General features: G+C 55.2%; 1 protein-coding gene across 8 annotated transcripts in view; it reads right to left on the bottom strand.

The window, feature by feature from the left end:
- Positions 1–176: 176 nt before the first annotated feature.
- ACSF3 (acyl-CoA synthetase family member 3) overlaps positions 177–19355 on the bottom strand; it is a 65415-nt gene continuing 46236 nt past the window's right edge. For 5 of the 8 annotated variants that reach the window (XM_084905712.1, XM_084905717.1, XM_084905713.1 and 2 more), the window contains 4 exons: positions 17031–17157; positions 5220–5354; positions 4959–5070; positions 178–531 (listed from right to left, as the gene is read on the bottom strand). In XM_084905712.1, coding sequence (XP_084761838.1) covers positions 384–531; positions 4959–5070; positions 5220–5354; positions 17031–17157 — 522 coding nt within the window. In that variant the 3' untranslated portion in view covers positions 178–383. Of the gene's footprint in view, positions 532–4958; positions 5071–5219; positions 5355–17030; positions 17158–19355 lie in introns of all 8 variants that reach the window. The other 3 variants (XM_084905711.1, XM_084905710.1, XM_084905716.1) reach the window with 2 other exon arrangements.

The following is a 19355-nucleotide window of genomic DNA, read 5'->3' as shown; positions in this document are numbered from 1 at the left end:
TGGGCTCCTCAGAGCAGTCAGGGTTCAATCAGGAGGCTCTGTAGAGGGTGAGGCCACCTGAGGCAGCGGCATGGGCATCTAGACGATGGGGACACCCTGGGCTGTGTGCACGCACATGTGTGCAGACAGTGCATTCTTTGTCCCTGCCGCACAGCCTCCGCCCAGCCCCGGGTAGACAGCACAGCACAGGCGTTTTTCTCTGAGAAGCTTTACTGAATTTCCTGTGGAGACCTGCATCCCTGGACCCTGCTGGGGCCTGAGCAGGCAAAGGCGTGGATGTGGCCACAGGACGGACAGAGGAGGCCTCTGGCTGTGATCTTACTCCATCGGGCTGGACTCTGTTCCACCCAAGTTGGGGGTTTTGGTGTAAAGTAGATGCTGGCTCATGAGTGCCTGGTCTCCGGTGCTCCCTGGCTGTGCGGGTAGAACTGCCTGACCAGGTCCTTCTTGTTGATCTTCCCCATCTGGTTCCTTGGGATCTCCTCCACCAGCAGGAGCTCCGAGGGCGCGGCATACGGGGGCAGGACGCCTCTGCAGAGACAAGCGTGACCTGAGTGGCAGGAAGTCCAGGCCAGATGGCACCCACCTCACGGCCTGGCCATACCGTGCTTGTTCCAGGAGGATGCCCTCCTGCAGGCCACGCTGACACAGAGATGCCCCTCTGCCCAGGGGGTGGGGTGAGGATAAGCCCACCCTGCGCCTGGTCACTGCAGCAGCCGTAGCCAGAAGGCGGAGAGGCGGCCTCCCTGCACCAGAGCCCAGCACCCGAGCAGCACCAGCGTTAGTCCAGGGATGGCTCTGACCTGCAGCCCCACTCCCATGAGGGGCACCCCATTACATGGCGTGTCCGCCTGTGTGTGGCCACATGCTGGGGTCCCGCACCACAGGCTCTGCTCAGGAACTCCTCCTTAGGCCGCAGACCCACACTCTCCCTCCTAAGGCCCTTTCTGGAGCCCTTTCCTGGTCTCTGATAGCCACACCCGGGCCACGTGCCCCTTTGTAAGGAAACTGCAGAAGCACCGGATGCTGCCTGGAGTGGCAGCTCCCCGTCTCCTGGGACACAAGGACTCCAATCTGCTGACAACAACCTTCAGGCCAGGCTGGAGTATTGCAGAAAGCGGGCTGCAGGACACATGGCCCCAGTGTCTGCCCAGGGCCAAAAGGTGGCCGTGGCCCTCCTCTGTAGCCATGAGGCCTTGGCCACTAAGGATTAGTAGCAAGGAGCTGGTGGTGGGGGTGGACGAGAAACCCAAATTCTTGCCTAAACAGCCTGGTGCTTATGAATAAACATGAGCCCAATCACCCTTGCAGGCTGGGTCCATCTGCCCACAGGCAGAAAGCATCAGCAATATAGCCCTGAACACACTACTATCTCGGGGCGGCTCCTTCCTTAAACAGACTGCTGCAGGCCAGGCTACGGTGTGGCTCCCCCTCCAGGGTACTTGAGTACAGGCTGCTGCTGGCTCATGAGGAGTGACAGTGCCACCATCCTGGCAGCTGTAGGTGATGACCGGGGCTGCCCACGGGTTGGAGGACATGTGGGGCCAGGCTGGACTTCACTGGAATAAGCCACCAGGGGGAACACTACAACTTGTTCCTGAAACATAGCTGCCCACTGCTCTGCAGCCTGGCTGCCACAAGTCAGTGTCTCCAGTCCGTGCTTTGTGGCCTCCACTTTTCTTTACCATGCTAGCACTGAGCTGGGTGCCAGGGCTCAGGAGGGTCTGGGTGTGTGGCCTGAGTTGATGGCAGATTCCCTAGATCAGTGTTTCCCAAAGTGTGGTACGCGTACCCCCAGGGGTACGGGAAGGGTTTGGTGGGGGTACGCATTGCACCGGAGTTTGGGGGGATATGCACTGCACCGTGCTTAGCTGCGCCTAATTCTACGTTCTCATGAGTACGAGGGGTACTCAGCGTTACGAAAATTATAGAAGGGGTGCACATATGTCAAAAGTTTGGGAAACACTGCTCTAGAGGAACAGTGCAGGTGAGAAGGTAGTAGAGCACCATTTCCCAGGAACCAAAAGAAAAACCAGTCAATCTAGAATCCCATGTCCAGCAAAAGCATCTTTCAAGAATGAAAGTGAAATTAAAGACGTTTTTAGACACACAGACGCTGACGAGGTTCCTCGCCAGCAGACCAGCACCAGATGGGAGCGTGTCTGCAGGCAGGAGGAAATGCTGCCGACAGAGCTGAGGGCGAGCCAAGGCAGGGAGAGCAGCAGAGCAGGGAAACGGATACCATTTCCTTATTATTGACTTCTCTTTAGGAGTAACCGCCTAACAAAAATAAAAGGCGGCAGTGTGGGTGTGTGACAAATATAAAAGTAGATGCACGGCAATAATAGCCACAAGCTGTCTATGCATGAAGAGGCCGATGTCACGGGAGAGAGACTGTGGAGAGTTAAAGATGCACAGCATAAATCCTAACTTAGCAACCGCTAAAAAAGGGGGGAAAGTATAAAAATTAAAATGATTTAAAAGTGTTGTGAAGAACACAGGCTTAAAATCTGCAGCCTCTGCATTTCCAAGAACAGTGATCCCTTCATTGCAGGACAGTCTGTAAGTGGGGCCTGCTTTCCTCCAAGGGTCCCAGCTTAGCAACTGGTCTAATATAAAGCGCTCAGGACTGCTTCAAGGCAAAGTGAGATCTCACATAGGAATCCAGCAAAGCTGAGCTGTTTGTTAAGAGCAAGTTTCCCTGTGAAAAAGTCCACATGGACAGTGGAGATACTGCCTAACGCCTCCCAAACACGTCTCCTTGCAGGATGGATGACGGGGCCCAGCGGGGACAGCACTTTAGCCGCCATCCCGACTCATCATGGTCTGGCTGTGTGTGGCACTGAGGATTCTTCCCGGGTGTGTAAGTCCCGCCTGGCCCACTTCTCCTGGCAGTCTGGGGGATGGAAGGGTGGTAGGCTGTCCATGCCCTAGACCCCGCACACATGGCAGTGTTACCCAGCTCTGAGACCATGCCCCACGGAGATGCGCTGCCTGAGCTGGGGCTGCCAGCTTCCCTGCGACTCCTGCTAAAAGTGCTGCATGGGGGAGGCAGGCAGCTCTTTACCCGGGAGCAGAGACTGAGAGGACGGCAAGAATCTTCAGAAAAAAAAAAAAAATAGCAAAAGAGAAAACATTATTTAAAAAAAGTTTTTAAAAGACTCCAAATGGTAGCGAACACAGACACAACCTTACTAAAAAGTCAGTGTCCGAAAGAGTCGGAGGGAGACTCCTCTTCCCATCCCTGCACCCACCCGGGGTACGCAGAGGGTGGCTCCGAAAGGAAGAACCTCTTCTCCCTCCACGGGGTGGACAGCCTCTGTGTCCACACCCAGTGACTCCCCAGTTTGAGGACACAAAGGCCGACACCAGCCTCAGCCTGACAGTCCTCATGGAGACACACGGCAGGCTAGCCACTGCTCCGCCCAGTCCTGTTCTCCTAGGAGCATCTCCCAAAGCACCCCAGATCCTCTGCACAAAGAGCCCATTTTAGGGTCTTCGCACACCCACAGTCACAAGCCACGACCATCAGGACAGGCCCCTGCTGGGGGCTGGGCCAGAAGCCTGAGCTGAATTTGAGAGGCGTGGAGCAGAGCTGAGGGTGAAGGGGCATGCGGGCACTGCCTGAGGACAGCCCTAGGTTAATGTGCAACTGCAGACTTGGACCGAAAACTCTCTGGGAGCTCTCGGGATAGGATACACACATGCACAAGTGCACACACGCACACACACATGAACGCATATCCACCCACACTCACATGCACACATGTAATTGTTAGCAGAATAATTGTTTAATCAAAGCTGCCTCTCCTCTTGTTAAATGGCAGTGCTCCGACTGTGCTTCTGCAAATCCCGGGGATCTAATTGCCCAGCTGTGCTGCCCCTGATGAAACCAGGATTCCTACTGTTTGTGAAATCATGTTGGACAAGCCAAAAATATCTTTAGCACCGAGAAGGAAGCAAGCTGGGGTGGAGGAGGAGGGTGTGGGGAGAAGAGAGAGATACGAGGAAAGGAGATTACTAACTGCCTCCTTTCTGAGCTCGCAGGGCCACTGCTCCGTGGTTCCATTACACCCTCCCTGTCCTGTCCTGTCCAGTTCTGCCTGGCTTTGACAAGGATGGGGCAGGGGTTTGGGGTGGGCCCTGGGACTGACCATAGGGCCCAGGGAAGGGGCCTATAAGCCTTGGGACAGAGAAACCACGGGACCAGGCAGATGACAGAAAGGCTCCTGAGGGAGGGGCTAGGGTTAGGCGAAGGCAAACGGGCCAAGATGCAGGGTGAGGGGCAGGGACTGCGCTGTTGGAGATGGGGGAGCTCTGGCTGGGGGTGGGCAGTGAGCACCCAGTGGGCATGGGGAAATGGCCTTGCTCAACGGACCACCAGCTGGCGACCGCTGGTTTAGAACACAGCCGAGAGGTGGGTGCCATGGCTGAGGCAGGAGAGGTGCAGGAAGGCCCTCCGAGCTGGCTCACCCCAGCGCCCTGGGGCCAGGCTGGGTGCTCTGGATCTGGCTCCAGGTTAACCGGATGTCCCCCTGACAAGACTTCCTAAACCCAGGAGAGAACCTGCTCGCTCACCACAGGGGACACTGTCCTGGAGCAAGTGTTCCTGCCACCGCAGAACCTTCCTGGAACCTCATCTGAGTCGTATGGTGGGGAGTGGGGGCTCCCATTTCCCTGCGAGGGTTCCCGGCCCTGCTGATGGGCACGCACGGGTTCTACATCTGCTTCTGCCATCATTACAGGGCGACCCTGGAGCCCCCTATTGGGGCAGCCTCATGTGAGTACCGTTGCCTGACCTTCCCAAGACCAATGACAGCAAGGCCCAAGCCCCTTCCTCCCCCTCCGCCGGCCTCTCCAGGCCATGGGACAGTCCACTTCCTGCCCATCCATTCCTCTGAGGAGGGGAAGTTCCCTCCCCCGACCCCACGAGGGCCGCCGGCCCTGCCTGCCCTTACCTGGCCCACTCTTTGAGCTCCCCGTGGGACAGGGAGTGTCCCTCTTCCAGTGTCACCACTGCAGTAACCCGCTGGCCCCACGTCATGTCCGGGACACCGATCACAGCCACATCTGTGCACAGAACAGGTGGGCACCTTAAACGCCAAGTGATCACTGCAGGCTGAAACCATGAGCAGCAAGAACGTGCAGGAAATGCCGGGATGTGGGGTCCCTGGAGCAAGTCCTGGGAAACAGGTGCTGGCAGCACCCCAGCCACTCACCCTTGATGCTGGGGTGCCCCAGCAGCAGCCGCTCCACCTCCAGGGCGCTGACCTTGTAGCCACCGGTCTTGATGATGTCCACTGACGTGCGTCCCCGGATCCAGTAGCTGCCGTCCTTAAACACGGCTGTGTCGCCTGAGGAAAGGGGCCTGGTCACTAGGAGGTGTGCTGGGGCAGGCACAGAGGACACACGGACATGGGTGGACGCCTGCACCTGTGCCCATCAAAGTTTTGGGCCAAGTTTGATGGCTGTGCCCTCAATCTGTGGTGCTGACACGGAACAGCCCTCTGGCTGTGACCCTGTGCAGGTGTGATGGAGGGGCCACACTGTCACTGCCCAGGGTACCTGCTGTCTCTAGGGCCCCTGAAAACAGAGAGGAAAGAGGATCGCTGTCTGTCAATGCCCTTAGCCTCGGCAGGGCCCTGGTAGAGCTGGGTATCACTGCGGCCCTTTCCGGTGGGGCGCTCCTGTGCCATGTGGGCCTCTGAGAGGAGAAAAGGGACTTCCTGCTCCGGTGGCTCACTGCCTGCTTTCCCATCTTGCTTCTCTTGCGCATCACCCTCCCAGCTAAGGATCCAGTGTCCTTTCTCACCGAGCATGAGAGGGGGTGGGATGGAGGACAACCAGGAGCCGGAGGTCTGCACTCCAGCCTGGGGCATTGAAGGTGTGGTGAGGCAGGCTGTGTGCGTGCACACATGTGTGTCAGTGTGCATACATGTGTGAATGTGTGGCATGTGCACCTGGGGACACTCCCATCCAGCAAGGAGTGCTGTTTCACCCGCCTGCTCTCACACCCTGCTCTTCATGCTGGGTTATTAGCTGAAATAAATCATAAATATTTCATTATACATCATGCGTCCGACGCGGAAGGAGCCATCCATCACTGCGCCACTCCTTGAGACCTGCCGGGGAGCGGGGCGCTCTCCAGTCTATTAAACAAGACGGATGGGTGTGCTTGGGCGGCTGCTGGCTTATTTATAGTGCAGCGGGAAGGCCGGACTCCCAGCACGGGGCAGTGAGGCGGTGCTCACCGCCCGGCAGGGAGCATGAGCAATGAGAGGCGTTAGAAAGCTGCGTCATGGGGCCTGAGGCGCGGGTGTGCAGTGACAGGAGTGGCTGCAGGGACTGGGTGGACACAGCCTGTTTAATCCACACGGCCTCCGTGACCTCTCTCCCTTCCCTGGCCTGGCCCTGTCTTCTCTGCATTAAACATCTGCACGGTCTTCCATGTTTCCATGGCTGCCAGCTGCCTGCCATGTAAATGCCATCATCCTGTCCCTGCCCCGGCGGGTCCTTCCAGGGGCTTCCGGACCTGAGCCTGCTGGCCTCCATGAGCCCAGGGCTCAGCCGAGAGGTACTGCAAGCCGCCTGCCCCGGGCCCTGCCTGTCCCCGCTGCCCGGAGCACAGCCATCGTGGCTTCAGGGCCTCTGTCGATGTCACCTGCACCCTCTGAACTGCTCTCAGCCCGCTCTGTGTAAATGCAGCTGAAGCCAGGGTGTGAGACCCTTATAACTGCACCCACGTGGCCACTCCGCAGCCCCTGACATAGCCTCTTGCCCTGGAGCAGGAAGACGGCTCAGGCCTGCAATATTCTAGTCCTCCATCTGCTGCCTCTCCTCCCTTCAGCCTATTCAGACATCACTTCTCTGGCACCTCCAGGTGTCCCCTTCCCGCACGCCAGCTCGCGGGGGAAGGTGGCTTCCCCGGCACCTGTCTCCTGTCAGCAGCCTGAGGCAGAGCAGTGAGAACGAGGGTCTCCTCCGAGAGAAGCCAGGCACCGAAACGGAGGGGATGGTGCTGGAACATATGGAAGCTGTATCATGGAGGGATCTGGGGGTTTGCATGCCAAGTGAGGACAGGTGCACACTCGGGAGAGTCCCGGTCACTTATTTGTTTCACTGTCAGCAAAACCAACACACGATGACAGGTAGTTCAGATCATGCTGGATTCCCCCGTGGGCTTCCCATGTGATCACACGTCCTTAAGAGGGAGGCAGCGGCAGATACGACACAGAGAAGGCCATGTAGGGACAGAGGCAGAGGTTGAGGTGACGCAGCCACAAGCCAGGAACACCTGGAGCGCCCAGGAGCTGGAGAGGCAGGGGAGCCTCTGGAGGGAACATGGCCTGTGGCTTCTATCCAGGCTGGCCCGCGGAGGCCGGCCGGGGAGGGGAAGCAGCACGTGAGGGGGCTGAGGCTCAGTGTGTGAGGGCCATGTGGTGTGGTCCTGTGGGAGCGGCAGGAGCCTGGAGGGGGCAGGGGTGGACAGTGCAGGGTGTGAGGAGCCTGGAGGGGGCAGGGGTGGACAGTGCAGGGTGTGAGGAGCCTGGAGGGGGCAGGGGTGGACAGTGCAGGGTGTGAGGAGCCTGGAGGGGGCAGGGGTGGACAGTGCAGGGTGTGAGGAGCCTGGAGGGGGCAGGGGTGGACAGTGCAGGGTGTGAGGAGCCTGGAGGGGGCAGGGGTGGACAGTGCAGGGTGTGAGGAGCCTGGAGGGGGCAGGGGTGGACAGTGCAGGGTGTGAGGAGCCTGGAGGGGGCAGGGGTGGACAGTGCAGGGTGTGAGGAGCCTGGAGGGGGCAGGGGTGGACAGTGCAGGGTGTGAGGAGCCTGGAGGGGGCAGGGGTGGACAGTGCAGGCTGTGAGGAGCCTGGAGGGGGCAGGGGTGGACAGTGCAGGGTGTGAGGAGCCTGGATGGGGCAGGGGTGGACAGTGCAGGGTGTGAGGAGCCTGGAGGGGGCAGGGGTGGACAGTGCAGGGTGTGAGGAGCCTGGAGGGGGCAGGGGTGGACAGTGCAGGGTGTAAGGAGCCTGGAGGGGGCAGGGGTGGACAGTGCAGGCTGTGAGGAGCCTGGAGGGGGCAGGGGTGGACAGTGCAGGGTGTGAGGAGCCTGGAGGGGGCAGGGGTGGACAGTGCAGGGTGTGAGGAGCCTGGAGGGGGCAGGGGTGGACAGTGCAGGGTGTGAGGAGCCTGGAGGGGGCAGGGGTGGACAGTGCAGGGTGTGAGGAGCCTGGAGGGGGCAGGGGTGGACAGTGCAGGCTGTGAGGAGCCTGGAGGGGGCAGGGGTGGACAGTGCAGGGTGTGAGGAGCCTGGATGGGGCAGGGGTGGACAGTGCAGGGTGTGAGGAGCCTGGAGGGGGCAGGGGTGGACAGTGCAGGGTGTGAGGAGCCTGGAGGGGGCAGGGGTGGACAGTGCAGGGTGTAAGGAGCCTGGAGGGGGCAGGGGTGGACAGTGCAGGCTGTGAGGAGCCTGGAGGGGGCAGGGGTGGACAGTGCAGGGTGTGAGGAGCCTGGAGGGGGCAGGGGTGGACAGTGCAGGGTGTGAGGAGCCTGGAGGGGGCAGGGGTGGACAGTGCAGGGTGTGAGGAGCCTGGAGGGGGCAGGGGTGGACAGTGCAGGGTGTGCAGGGACACTGTACCGAGAGCCCTGGAGGCTGTGGGAAAGCCTGGCATGGGGTGAAGGGACATTTGCGTGTGGAAGCCCCTCCGCTGCCCTGTGGGAACTGGAGGGCAGTGGGCTGACTGGGCTGTGGCTGCAGCCAGGCCCAGGTGGGAGACAGGATGGGAGGGGCAGCAGGCGGCGCAAGGGCACCCGAGCACGGGAGGGCAGGCCTGGATTAGGACCAACAGGTGAAGGAAAAAAGAGTCCGAGCTCTCTGGCCCTCCTCTTGGGTGGGGGCACTGGGGCCTGGGGAAAGCTTGGCCAGTGGGGGCTTTATGAGGATGGGCATGGAACCTGAGGGGGCAAAGGTGAACAGTTCTGAGAAAGCCTGTCTCCTAAGGACCCTTCTGGAACTTGGGCGGGGTTTTCTAAATGCTGGGAAAGCTGCAGAGACAGCCTCTGGCCTGTGGGAGTGGCTATGGCCAATGAGCGACAGACAGGAGTGAGGCCCACCAAGCCCAGCCCTCCCAGAGCTTCCTCAAAGCCGCCTGCTCTGATGCTCAGCTCACCGTGCAGGAGCAGAGGCCAGAGTGAGGGAGCCAACCAGAGGCCTGTGGGCACAGGCTCCCAGAGGGGGCTGCCTGGGAGACAGCACGGAGACTAGCACTGCTCTCAGAGAGCGGAGGGCATGGGACCGGCGGTGGAGGAGGTGCTACTGTGGCATGAAGGTCTGAGACCGTGTACTTTTAAGTACTTTTAAGGATTCTATCTTTGAGGGGGCCCTGGAGAGGGAGAGGAGTTGCCAGACTCAGGGAAGGTGGGAGGGGGCCGGGTTGCCGAACCCTCCTTCTCTGGGTTGAGGGCAATTGTAAAGAGAGGAGGGACTAGGGGTGAGCATGGAGGGTGTGCGGAGGGCAGGTCCACTGGATGTCAGTACCACTCTGCTCTCAGGGTACCCCTGTGCTGCCTAGAGACCCGGAGGTGCTGGCTGGACTGGGGGGCAGAATGATCAGGCAATGAACCCAAAAGGCATGCTCAGAATTGAGAGGCGAGGCCCATGTGGCTCCTTGAGGCTCTAAACGGGGACCCTGAACATCCCTCAACAATTGCCTCAGATACGGTCTGGGACAGTGCTAAATCCCGGCAAAGGACATGTCCTCTGTATGGCTCCAGAGAGCCTCTGTCCCACGGCACTCTTCCTGAGCATGAGGCCTGCCTGCAGGCCGGTGACATGTGTGCTCAGTGGTGCTGACGAAAGTGGTTTCAGAAAAAGGGGTCCTTGGCCTTTGAGGGAATGGGGAGATGATGCAGCACAGAAGCCTGGAGGCTGGGAGCCATCTGCTTACAGGGCAGCCCCACAGCACCATTATTTGCACAGTAAGACTGCTGAGTGCTGCGCCCGCTCGCTGCACCACCGTGCCAGCCCGTCAGGCACACAGAGGAGCAGGACAAGGTGTGCCTCTCTTGGCCCCCACTCTGGGCATGAAGCACCTGCACTGGGCGGTGTCCAGGAGGGAAAGAGTTAAGGAACAAAGCAAGTCTCCAAACCCCCGAGAGCCCGGGACAGACAGACTAAGGAGAGAAGGAAGTGTGGCGGGGGATTTCTGCAGCTGGGAGCAGAGACAGTCCTCCCAGAGCCTCAGCGCAGCCACACTGAGAGAGGGCGGACCCGCCCGGTGAGAGGGCGCGAGGCCAGACGGTGCCCTGGTGTTCACGCCGGAACACGCACATGGAGCAGTAACAGTGTCCGGAGCTGGCTTTGGCGATACGCCAGTAACGCTAAACACCGTCACCTGGGGAAACTGGGCAAGGACCTTTGCACATTACTTGTGATCTCCTGTGAGCCCTTAAGCATTTCAAAATTAGACTTTTTAAAGAAACTGCTGGCTTATGGAGAAATCCCCCTCCTCAAACCCCAGGGGAGAGCCCCCACCATGGTTTCCCCCTCCCCCACCCCCCGGCCTCACTCCTATGCAAGTCACATGCAGCATCTGCAGCACATTATAATGAACAGTAATTCCTTCAAGGAAGAATTGGTATTAGCGAAGTTTATGGCTGAGAACAAGTGTCACCCCAGGCGTGGGCAGGGCCCCTGGCGGGAGGTGGAGGGGAGGAGGAGCAGGACGGACAGTGAGAAGCAGGTGGAGGAGCCCTGCCTCGCAGCACGTGGTGTTCTCCGGGGATAGAAGGTGCGTCTGGCCGGCACCAGGAGGTAATGGGCCTGTGAGCGCCCAGGGCTTGGCCGCCCCACCACCCTTCTCACTGTCAGCCACCAGAGGTCGCTGGGCATCAGAGGGGAGAAGATCAGCCAAGCCGTTCCCAGAACTACAGGGCTTGGAGTGCTGGCAGACCAGGAACGTCAGGGCACCCACAGCGCATGGCCAGTCAGACTGTGCGCTCTGGGGACACACAGACCCTCTAGGACTCCACAGGGGAAGGTCACAAGGTACCAGAGCAATGGCTGCAGCTGGCAGCAAACACGGGAGCTAGAAACCAATAAAGGGACGACTTCTAACCCACTATTCCGCACCCCGTCCAACCCGAACGAAGACACGGCCAGACACGTGCCCATTCTCAGTAGGCCTCTGGGGGGCGTGGGCTGCAACCCGAGGAGGGAGCGGAAGGAGGAAGCCATGGGTGCGGGAACAGGAGGGAGGAGGGGACCGCGGGCAGTGGAGGCCCAGTGGGGGCAGCAGGACATTGAAGGGTTTTTTCCCGAGGAGAGAGGGTGGCCATCCAGGCCTGGGGATGTGACACAGACGAACAAATGAGCTCTTCCCGAGCTGGGGAGCAGCCTCAGTTCCCCCACTGCTCAACCCTGAAGGGAATGTGCAGGGCCTCATGGGCCGACACTGCACACCAACCGCTGATGGGAGTGCTGTGGCCGCGGGGTGGGCGGTATCCGCAGTCAGTTAGGACATGGAGATCAATAGCAAAGAAACAGCTAACACAGCTTGGGGGCCACTGGTTATTGTTCCCAAACTGGTGAAACCAATGGCACCTTTGAGCCCTGATGTACAGCTTTGAAGAAAAACAAAAACTCAAAACATTCACCCTCTGCCCAGAGGTCTGGGACTGACCAGCTCAGACAAAAAAGGCCAAAGGGACAGACTGAGGCCCAGGAGCAGCCACAGGCAGCGGAGCCCAACACACAACAAGGCCAGGGCGGTCTTCTCCCTTCACTCGAAAGCCACTTCCAGGTGGATTGAAGACTCAACTTCGTGAAAGCAGTCTGATATGTTTCAGAAGAAAATAAAGGAGAGCATCTTGATGACCACTGGGAACAAGGGATTTTTAAGCGACATAAAAAAATGAAGCACACACACAGGATATGGCTGCAGATAGGACTATACCACAGCGAAAGTGTCCGCACACAGGAGGTGCCACCAACAAAGGGCCCATGGGTGTCACAGCAGGGCTCAGCATTGCACAGGCAGGGAAACCCCCGGACAGCTGCAGGATGAACAGCCTGGTCTTTGGAACAGGGAGGGACCTGTCTTCCAGGAGACTTGGGTACGAGACGGTCATTTTTGGTCAGCCACATATGAAGGTGGTGAGACTGCAGCTACATGTGCTATCACACTCACTAGCATGAGACACTGGTCCCTGATATCCATCCTGTGCCTAATTCCTAACTATGGTTCACTGGTCAAAATACAAGGACTCCTTGAGGAGAAACCCATCAGAGCTCACAGCAGCTATGAGTGAGTGGCCTTGGCAAGATGCGAGTGCAGCAAATGTCACTCCTGAGTGCTATCCTGGGGCCTTCTTAACGCGAGAAGGCTTAAACTTCAGTGTAAAACTTAAAAACCACTTACACTTATCTGTGCTGCTTGTAAGAGTAACGAGCTTACTGCGGAAGTACCAGAAGAGAGAAAACAGAAGAGGACATGAGATCATGCAGCGATAGCAAGAATCAGAATTCTGTGCCAGACATGCCCACATGTGACACCCATGCACACATGTATATATGACACACACCAACAGAGTTCCCTCATGCCATTGATCTGGAAAATAAGGTTTCTAAGGCCTCACATTATTCTGCTGTTTGGATGGATCACAATGTATATACCATTCCCCATCACTGAGCAAGTGGTTCCAATTTCTCACACTGTGAGTAATTCTGCAACAGATATCGTTGGGCATTCACCTCTAATTTTTTTCTTTAAATAGATTCATAGAAATACTGGCCACACAATCCCACTGGCCTTACTACATTGAGCATCAGCTCTTTAAGAATCTGCCATTTTAGTCAAAAGGATTCAATCTTTGTTTTCACATTTATCTCTTTTATCATTAGGAAGAGAGACATTTCCTGTATTTTTTAGATAGCTGTGTTTCTTTTCTGTGACCTGCCCATCATCTTAGCTCACCGACTCTGTGAGCAATTGACTCCCTGGGCTGCATGGTCAGCCCGCATTCTCGATGAGAACGACACCTCAGAGAATTTCCACGCTCCACTGAGGCTGCAAACCTCGGGCAGCCCAGCCAATGCATGTCAGGCGCTCTCTCCTCCTGGAGACGTGTTTTCTTAAATCAATAGCTTTTAATGTTTGTCTCTGATAATAATATCAGGTGCTCATTGCAGAACAAAAAGGGAAGAGGCACCCCCAGACACCCTGGTGATTTTCCCATGGTTCTTTCTCCCAGGTACCTACGTACCTTCTACACATGTATTTATCTAAAATTAGGTAAACGGAGTTGACTGTTTACTATGTCACTTTTCAACATTAATGGTGTATGATGGGTATTCTTTGACGTAATCAGCGATGCCATTTTTGTTTTCTCATGTTCAGTTATCAGTCTCTTTAAAACGACAAAACTGCTCAGGAAAAAGCACCGAGAAGGCAATAGGAGCCATGTGTTTGCTCAGCTCTGCCCCCGTGTCCCAGCACCATCCCATATCCCTATGTTGTCATCTTTGTCCTTACTTCCCTCCCGTGCCCGTATTTTCCCACGTTTCCCCACATCCTCACCCCCGTGTCCTCACCTGGGCCCTGCGCCTCATCTGCGCCTCATCTCTGTATTCTCAGGTGCAGCCTGTGCTCTCAGCCCCGTCCTCATCTCCAGCCCTGTCTCACATCGGTCTTTATGCCCAGGTCCTCAGCTCCGACAGCAGGGTCAATGGAAAGCCCCGAGGGTGCCTGGTCCTAGGATCGCCTGTGTGTGGACCAACTCCTCTGAGGGTGTGGGAGTGCTCGGTGGACTCAGAGAGTCCGAAGGCACTGTGGCTGACAGGGAAGTGTCGGGGTTGGGGTCGGGCGGAGGGCGCTTTGATTTCTTCCCTGAGAGGCAGCTGGGAGCCTTGGGGGCTTACAAGGAGCTCCCCACGTGTTCTCCCTGGCAGAGCTGGCTGCAGGGAGGGAGGCTGGCACACACAGGGCAGGAAGGGCCACAGTGGCTGGAATGGAAGTGGCCAGCTTGTCTCCTGTCATCTAGACATGGAAGAGGCCACTGAGAGGAACTGGCCGGAGGAGGACCTGCCAGCTCCTGCCAGAATTCAAATTTGAATGGCAGGAGGGGCTGGCCAGGGAAAGGGTTAAGTTTAATTTATCCTGATTTCTATTTAATATCATGCTCTCCCCGTAGGAGCCGGCAGCTGTGAGCTGATTGCGCGCTCTCATTATGCAGTCTGTATCGCTAATGGCCTGTGACAAAGGCATGCGGCTTCCAGGCCTCACCCCCGAGAGCCAATTAAACACACATACTCCCTTCCTGTTTGCAGTGCATTACAATGAAATTAAACTGAATTTCAAAATCATTTTCTCCTAAAGACATCTCTTTACAATAATTAATGCATACTATTCCTTTTCAACTGAAATATTCATCAGGAGCAGTGACTAAAATGTCTGAACGCTGACTGCCCCACATTTTGCATGGCTGCCACCCCATGCTCAGTCAGCCCTGCTATAGGCAAAATCCACAGGGTTTGGTTCCTGTGCTTTTAAAGAAAAAATATCTGCATCTTTTTATCTGAATTTTAAAATAAAAGAAGATGGCTACAAAGTAAGTCTGGTTTCCAAATTGGGACCATTTAGATGGCTAAAGAAGGGATGCATAAAAAGCACGATTAGTTCAAAAGTAGTATTTCCTAAATATCTGCATTTGAAGGACAATTATAGAGAGAGAGAGACAGGTATTAAAGCAGATGTTTATAGGTAAACCAAATGGGCGTGTGTTAATATACTGACTACATCCTGTCACAGGCAGAGATAGGAGGGCCCAAACAGGTCACCTGGACTCCCGAGTCCTCAAAATGGGGCCCTCTACCGACCAGCACCCCAGATTCTCCTGCCAGGGCTCCTGGGCTCTGGTCTCTGTTCTGGGGGCCAAACACACATTTGATCTGCAAACCCTTCGGAACCCTCAACCAATCTGCTCTCTGCCCACTGTGGAGGGACCAGGGGACAGGGCATGCCAACCACAGCTGCTAGAAAATACACTTCTTTTTTTAATTTAATTTTTTTAATTTTTAATTTATTTTTCCTTATTATTTATTTTATTTTTTTTTTAAAAAAATATTTTATTGATTTTACACAGAGAGGAATTGAGAGGGACAGAGAGTCAGAAACGTCGATGAGAGAGAAACATCGACCAGCCGCCTCCTGCACACCCCCCACAGGGGATGTGCCCGCAACCAAGGTACATGCCCCTGGACCGGAATCGAACCCGGGACCTTTCAGTCCGCAGGCCGACGCTCTATCCACTGAGCCAAACCGATCCCGGCTCCTTATTATTTTTAAATTAAATTATTATGTGTGTAAATCTTACCATTCTCTCCCCCCCCACCCCCCCGCTCCCATACATACCCTCCCTCCCCAGAGTTTTGTGTCCAAGGAAATACACTTCTGAGGGTATGTGAGAGAGAAAACCATGATGGCTGTGGGACCACAGGTGGACATAGAACTGGCTGGGATCAGCAAGTCCAGCCCTAAGTGCCACCTGCACGGGGGTAGAAAGGGGGCCATTGATACCTCCTAGCAGGACTTCCTATCTGCCCCTTCAGCCTCTAGGCCCCACTCGAGGGGCCCACGCGGCTCACTGCTCTGTCATTTGGTGACCTCGGGCCCATGACAGTGGCGGACTGCAGAGTGGACATGGAATCCACCCCCTACAGATCCACGCTGACCTGAGACTGTTGAGATGACATGCGTGTGTCAGCCCCAGGCAGCACATGGCACAAGGGTCACCAGGCTAAGGGCCATGGCCATGGCCATCTCTTACACCCCTCTCTCCCGTCATATTTGCACAGCGACATCCCACACCACCTGCGGCGGCTTCCTTCCTTCTGAGCTCCGCTCTCAGAAGGATCAAGACATGTTTCTGATCATAGGCCACATCTGATAACATGTGAAAACAGGCCTTTCTTTTAGAAAATACTTCCTTGAGACTGTTATGAACTGATGTGTGTTCAAGACAAAGGTTTTAGAAATACAAATAGGCAAAAAGAAAAGGAGAAACCCCCAGAACCCCCCATCTAGGTGTCGGGAACCGATGTTCTAGTGTGTGCTTAGACGAGCACACACACTAGGGAATCATGCAGAGCAAACCTAAACATCCCAGAGTCTGCCAGGCCCAAGGAGGTGGGGAGAGGGAGGGACAGCAGGGGACAGGGTGAGGGACAGAGGGTGGAGGGATGTGGGACGGGCAGGGGCAGAGGGTGGAAAGTGCCCCAGATCAGGCTCTGGGTGTCTGTCCCAGGAGACAGGAGGCCAGTATGGGGGTGGGGAGGAGAAGAAGCCCCACCAGAACATTCCAGCAGTGCTGCTTTTTTCCACCCAGCGCTGGGTCGGAAATTTTCAAATCACTCAGGAGTCCAGGCTATCTGTTTTGGGCCCTCCTATCTCTGCCTTTGACAGGATGTAGTCAGTATATTAACACACGCCCATTTGGTTTACCTATAAACATCTGCTTTAATACCTGTCTCTCTCTCTTGCTCACTTGGGCAGGTGACACAGAGTGCAGACTTTAGCAGGGAAGAGGGAAAGGAATGACCCACACCACAAATAAACCACATTCATCAAACAACTTGGTCCTGAGTGGAGGATGGGAAATTTTCAAAGCATGATGGGCTAAGAGGGAGGGTGGGTGGGAGAGGGTGAGGAGGATCTCTTACTTAGCGTGCAGTGGTGACTGGGAAGGGGTGTACGTATCCTGACCCAAGATGGGCAATGGGACCACCGGGAGGGGCTGCTGGTCCTACTGAGGGCTGTGGCCTCAGGAGCCTCCTTTCAGAGGCTGAAAGGGATACAGCCACAAAGGGATACATCTCACAAGATGTGAGACACAAAGTGCACCCCCCAGCCCCGTCTCTGCCCCTGACAGAAGATTCTGGAGTGTCCAGGGGTGGTGACAACCTGGGGTGGCCACGACACCTCCTCTCCCCTCGGGCCCCCTCCTCCGGTGGCTCTCCCTCTCTGCCCCAGCCCCTACCTGTTTTAAACCAGCCATCTGAGGTGAACGCTTTCTTCGTTTCTTCTGGCTTGCCCCAGTATTCACGGAACACAGTGGGTCCCCTGACCAAGAGCTCCCCTTCCTTCTCCTTGAACCCTGGGGTCACCTGTGGCGTGGGAGAGAAATGTGCACATCAGAGCAACACCTCCCAAGATGGGTCTCCGCCTGCCTTCACTGTGCCCTGCCCGACCTGAGGACCACCATGCTTTCGAACATTTTGTTGGGTGAAGGAAAAACACAGCTTTCAACATGGAAACTCAATCAGAGCTGCTCCCTGAGCTCACCCTGCCCTGGGTGGAGCTGTGGATATTCTCTTCATCCTCAAACAGCTCCATCCTGTAGATTGCAGATGTGAGTAAGTGGCCAGGTCTCAGAGCTTGGACCTGGATGGATTAGCTGTCAGCTTCTAAAAGCCATGTTCTTGGCTTCCCATGAAATCCTGTGTCCAGGGCATTTCTCAGACAAACCACGGAACCCAGGAGAAGCAAGCAGCCCGCACCCTGCCTGTGGCAACTGGAGCAGCCCGAGGTGGGAGCACCTGCTGGAGAGCCTTTGAGGTGCTACTTTGCTTGGTGAAAGGCAGCTGACAGCAGTCACCGGAGAGGGTGGCTCCAGGAGGAAGACCTGGGTGCCAGGAGACACTGGCACTGGAATTCACATGGTCATGGAAGGCAGGGAAGCTCAGTGTTTCTCTAGTGTGACACAGTGAAGGGTGGCAGGGCGATTGGGTTTTATAAGGAACTGAGCAGGGGCTTGCATAGTGCCAGGAAAAGCATCTGCAGAGGAGGCACCTGTGAGGTCACAGGTCCATTCCTCTGGTTAGCCACCCCTGGCCTATTGGAGAACTCAACACTCCCCACCTAGTATGAGAACTAGTAGTCAGAAAACCAGCAAGGCTGTGGAAGAACTTAACCATCTGCATCGAATTGACACTTACACTCCAGCCCAAACAAGCAGACCATCAACAAGCAGGAACACATATTCTGGGCCATAAAACATTCCTTAACAAATTAAAAACAAAAACAAAAAAACCCCTAAAATCTTATCAAGCATGTTTTCTGACCAAAAGCTAGCTATCTAATAACAGAAAAATCTCTAAACCCTTGGAAAATAAATATCACACTTATAAATAATCTATGAGTCAAAGGGGGATGTCTTAAGGAAAATCAAAACATTTTGAACTGAATGAAAATACAACACATCAACAAGGGGGGAATACAACTAAAGCAGTGTTTAAAGGGAAAATTATATAATTAAATTGGAGAAAAGATCTCCAATCAACAACCTAAAGTTTCAACTTAAGAAACCAGCAGTTCAATGGGTACTAGGAGCAGAGAGTGGACCCCAGAGAGCTGTGAGCAGCCCCAGTGCTGCCGGCCTAGCTGCCATCACACCCGGGAAGAGCTGCGGCTGCTGCAGCCTGCCGCCACCACCTCAGGGCTGCCCACACCAAGCTTGGCAGGACGAGCAGTGGTGCAGGGACTGGCAGTCTTGGCGGCCTCACGTCAGCGGTGCCTGCTGGCAGGGACAAGAAGGTTTTGGAAAATGAAAAGGGAGCCCACTCTATGGGAGAGTATATTTGGCAATGATACATCTGATAAAGGGTTAATCTCCAAAATGTGTAAGGAACTCATACAACTTCACAAAAGGCAGATAAACAATCCAATTAAAAATGGACAAAGGACCTAAATAGACATTTCTCCAAAGAGGACATTCAGATAACCAAGAGACATATGAAAAAATGCTCAGTCACTAATCATCAGAGAGATGCAAATTAAAATGACAATGAGGTATCACCTCACACGTGTCAGAATGGCTACCATCAACAAATCACAAGTGCTGGTGAGGATATGGAGAAAAGGGAAGCCTAGTACACTGCTGGTGGGAATGCAGACTGGTGCAGCCTCTATGGAAAACAGTATGGAGTTTCCTCAAAAAATTAAATATGGATCTGCCATTAGACCCAGTAATTCCACTTCCAGAAATATATCCTAAGAAACCTGAAACACCAATCAGAAAGAATGTATGCATCCCTATGTTCATAGCAGCACAATTTATAATAGTTAAGTTCTGTAAATAGCCCAAGTTCCCATCAGCAGATGAGTAAATAAAAAAGCTGTGGTATATTTACACCATGGAATACTATGCAGCAGTAAAAAAGAAGACTCTATTACCCTCTGAGATAGCATGGAGGGACCTGGAGAGTATTCTAAGTGAAATAAGTCAGTCAGAGAAAGACAAGTATCACATGATTGCACTCATATGTTAAATCTAATTAACAAAATAAACTGATGAATGGAGTAG

The sequence above is a fragment of the Pipistrellus hanaki genome (assembly GCF_964339955.1).
Source record: "Pipistrellus hanaki genome assembly, chromosome: 15".
Taxonomy (NCBI): Eukaryota; Metazoa; Chordata; class Mammalia; order Chiroptera; family Vespertilionidae; genus Pipistrellus; species Pipistrellus hanaki.
The sequence above is the reverse complement of the archived record's forward strand: the minus strand, read 5'-3'. Positions and strand labels throughout refer to the sequence as shown.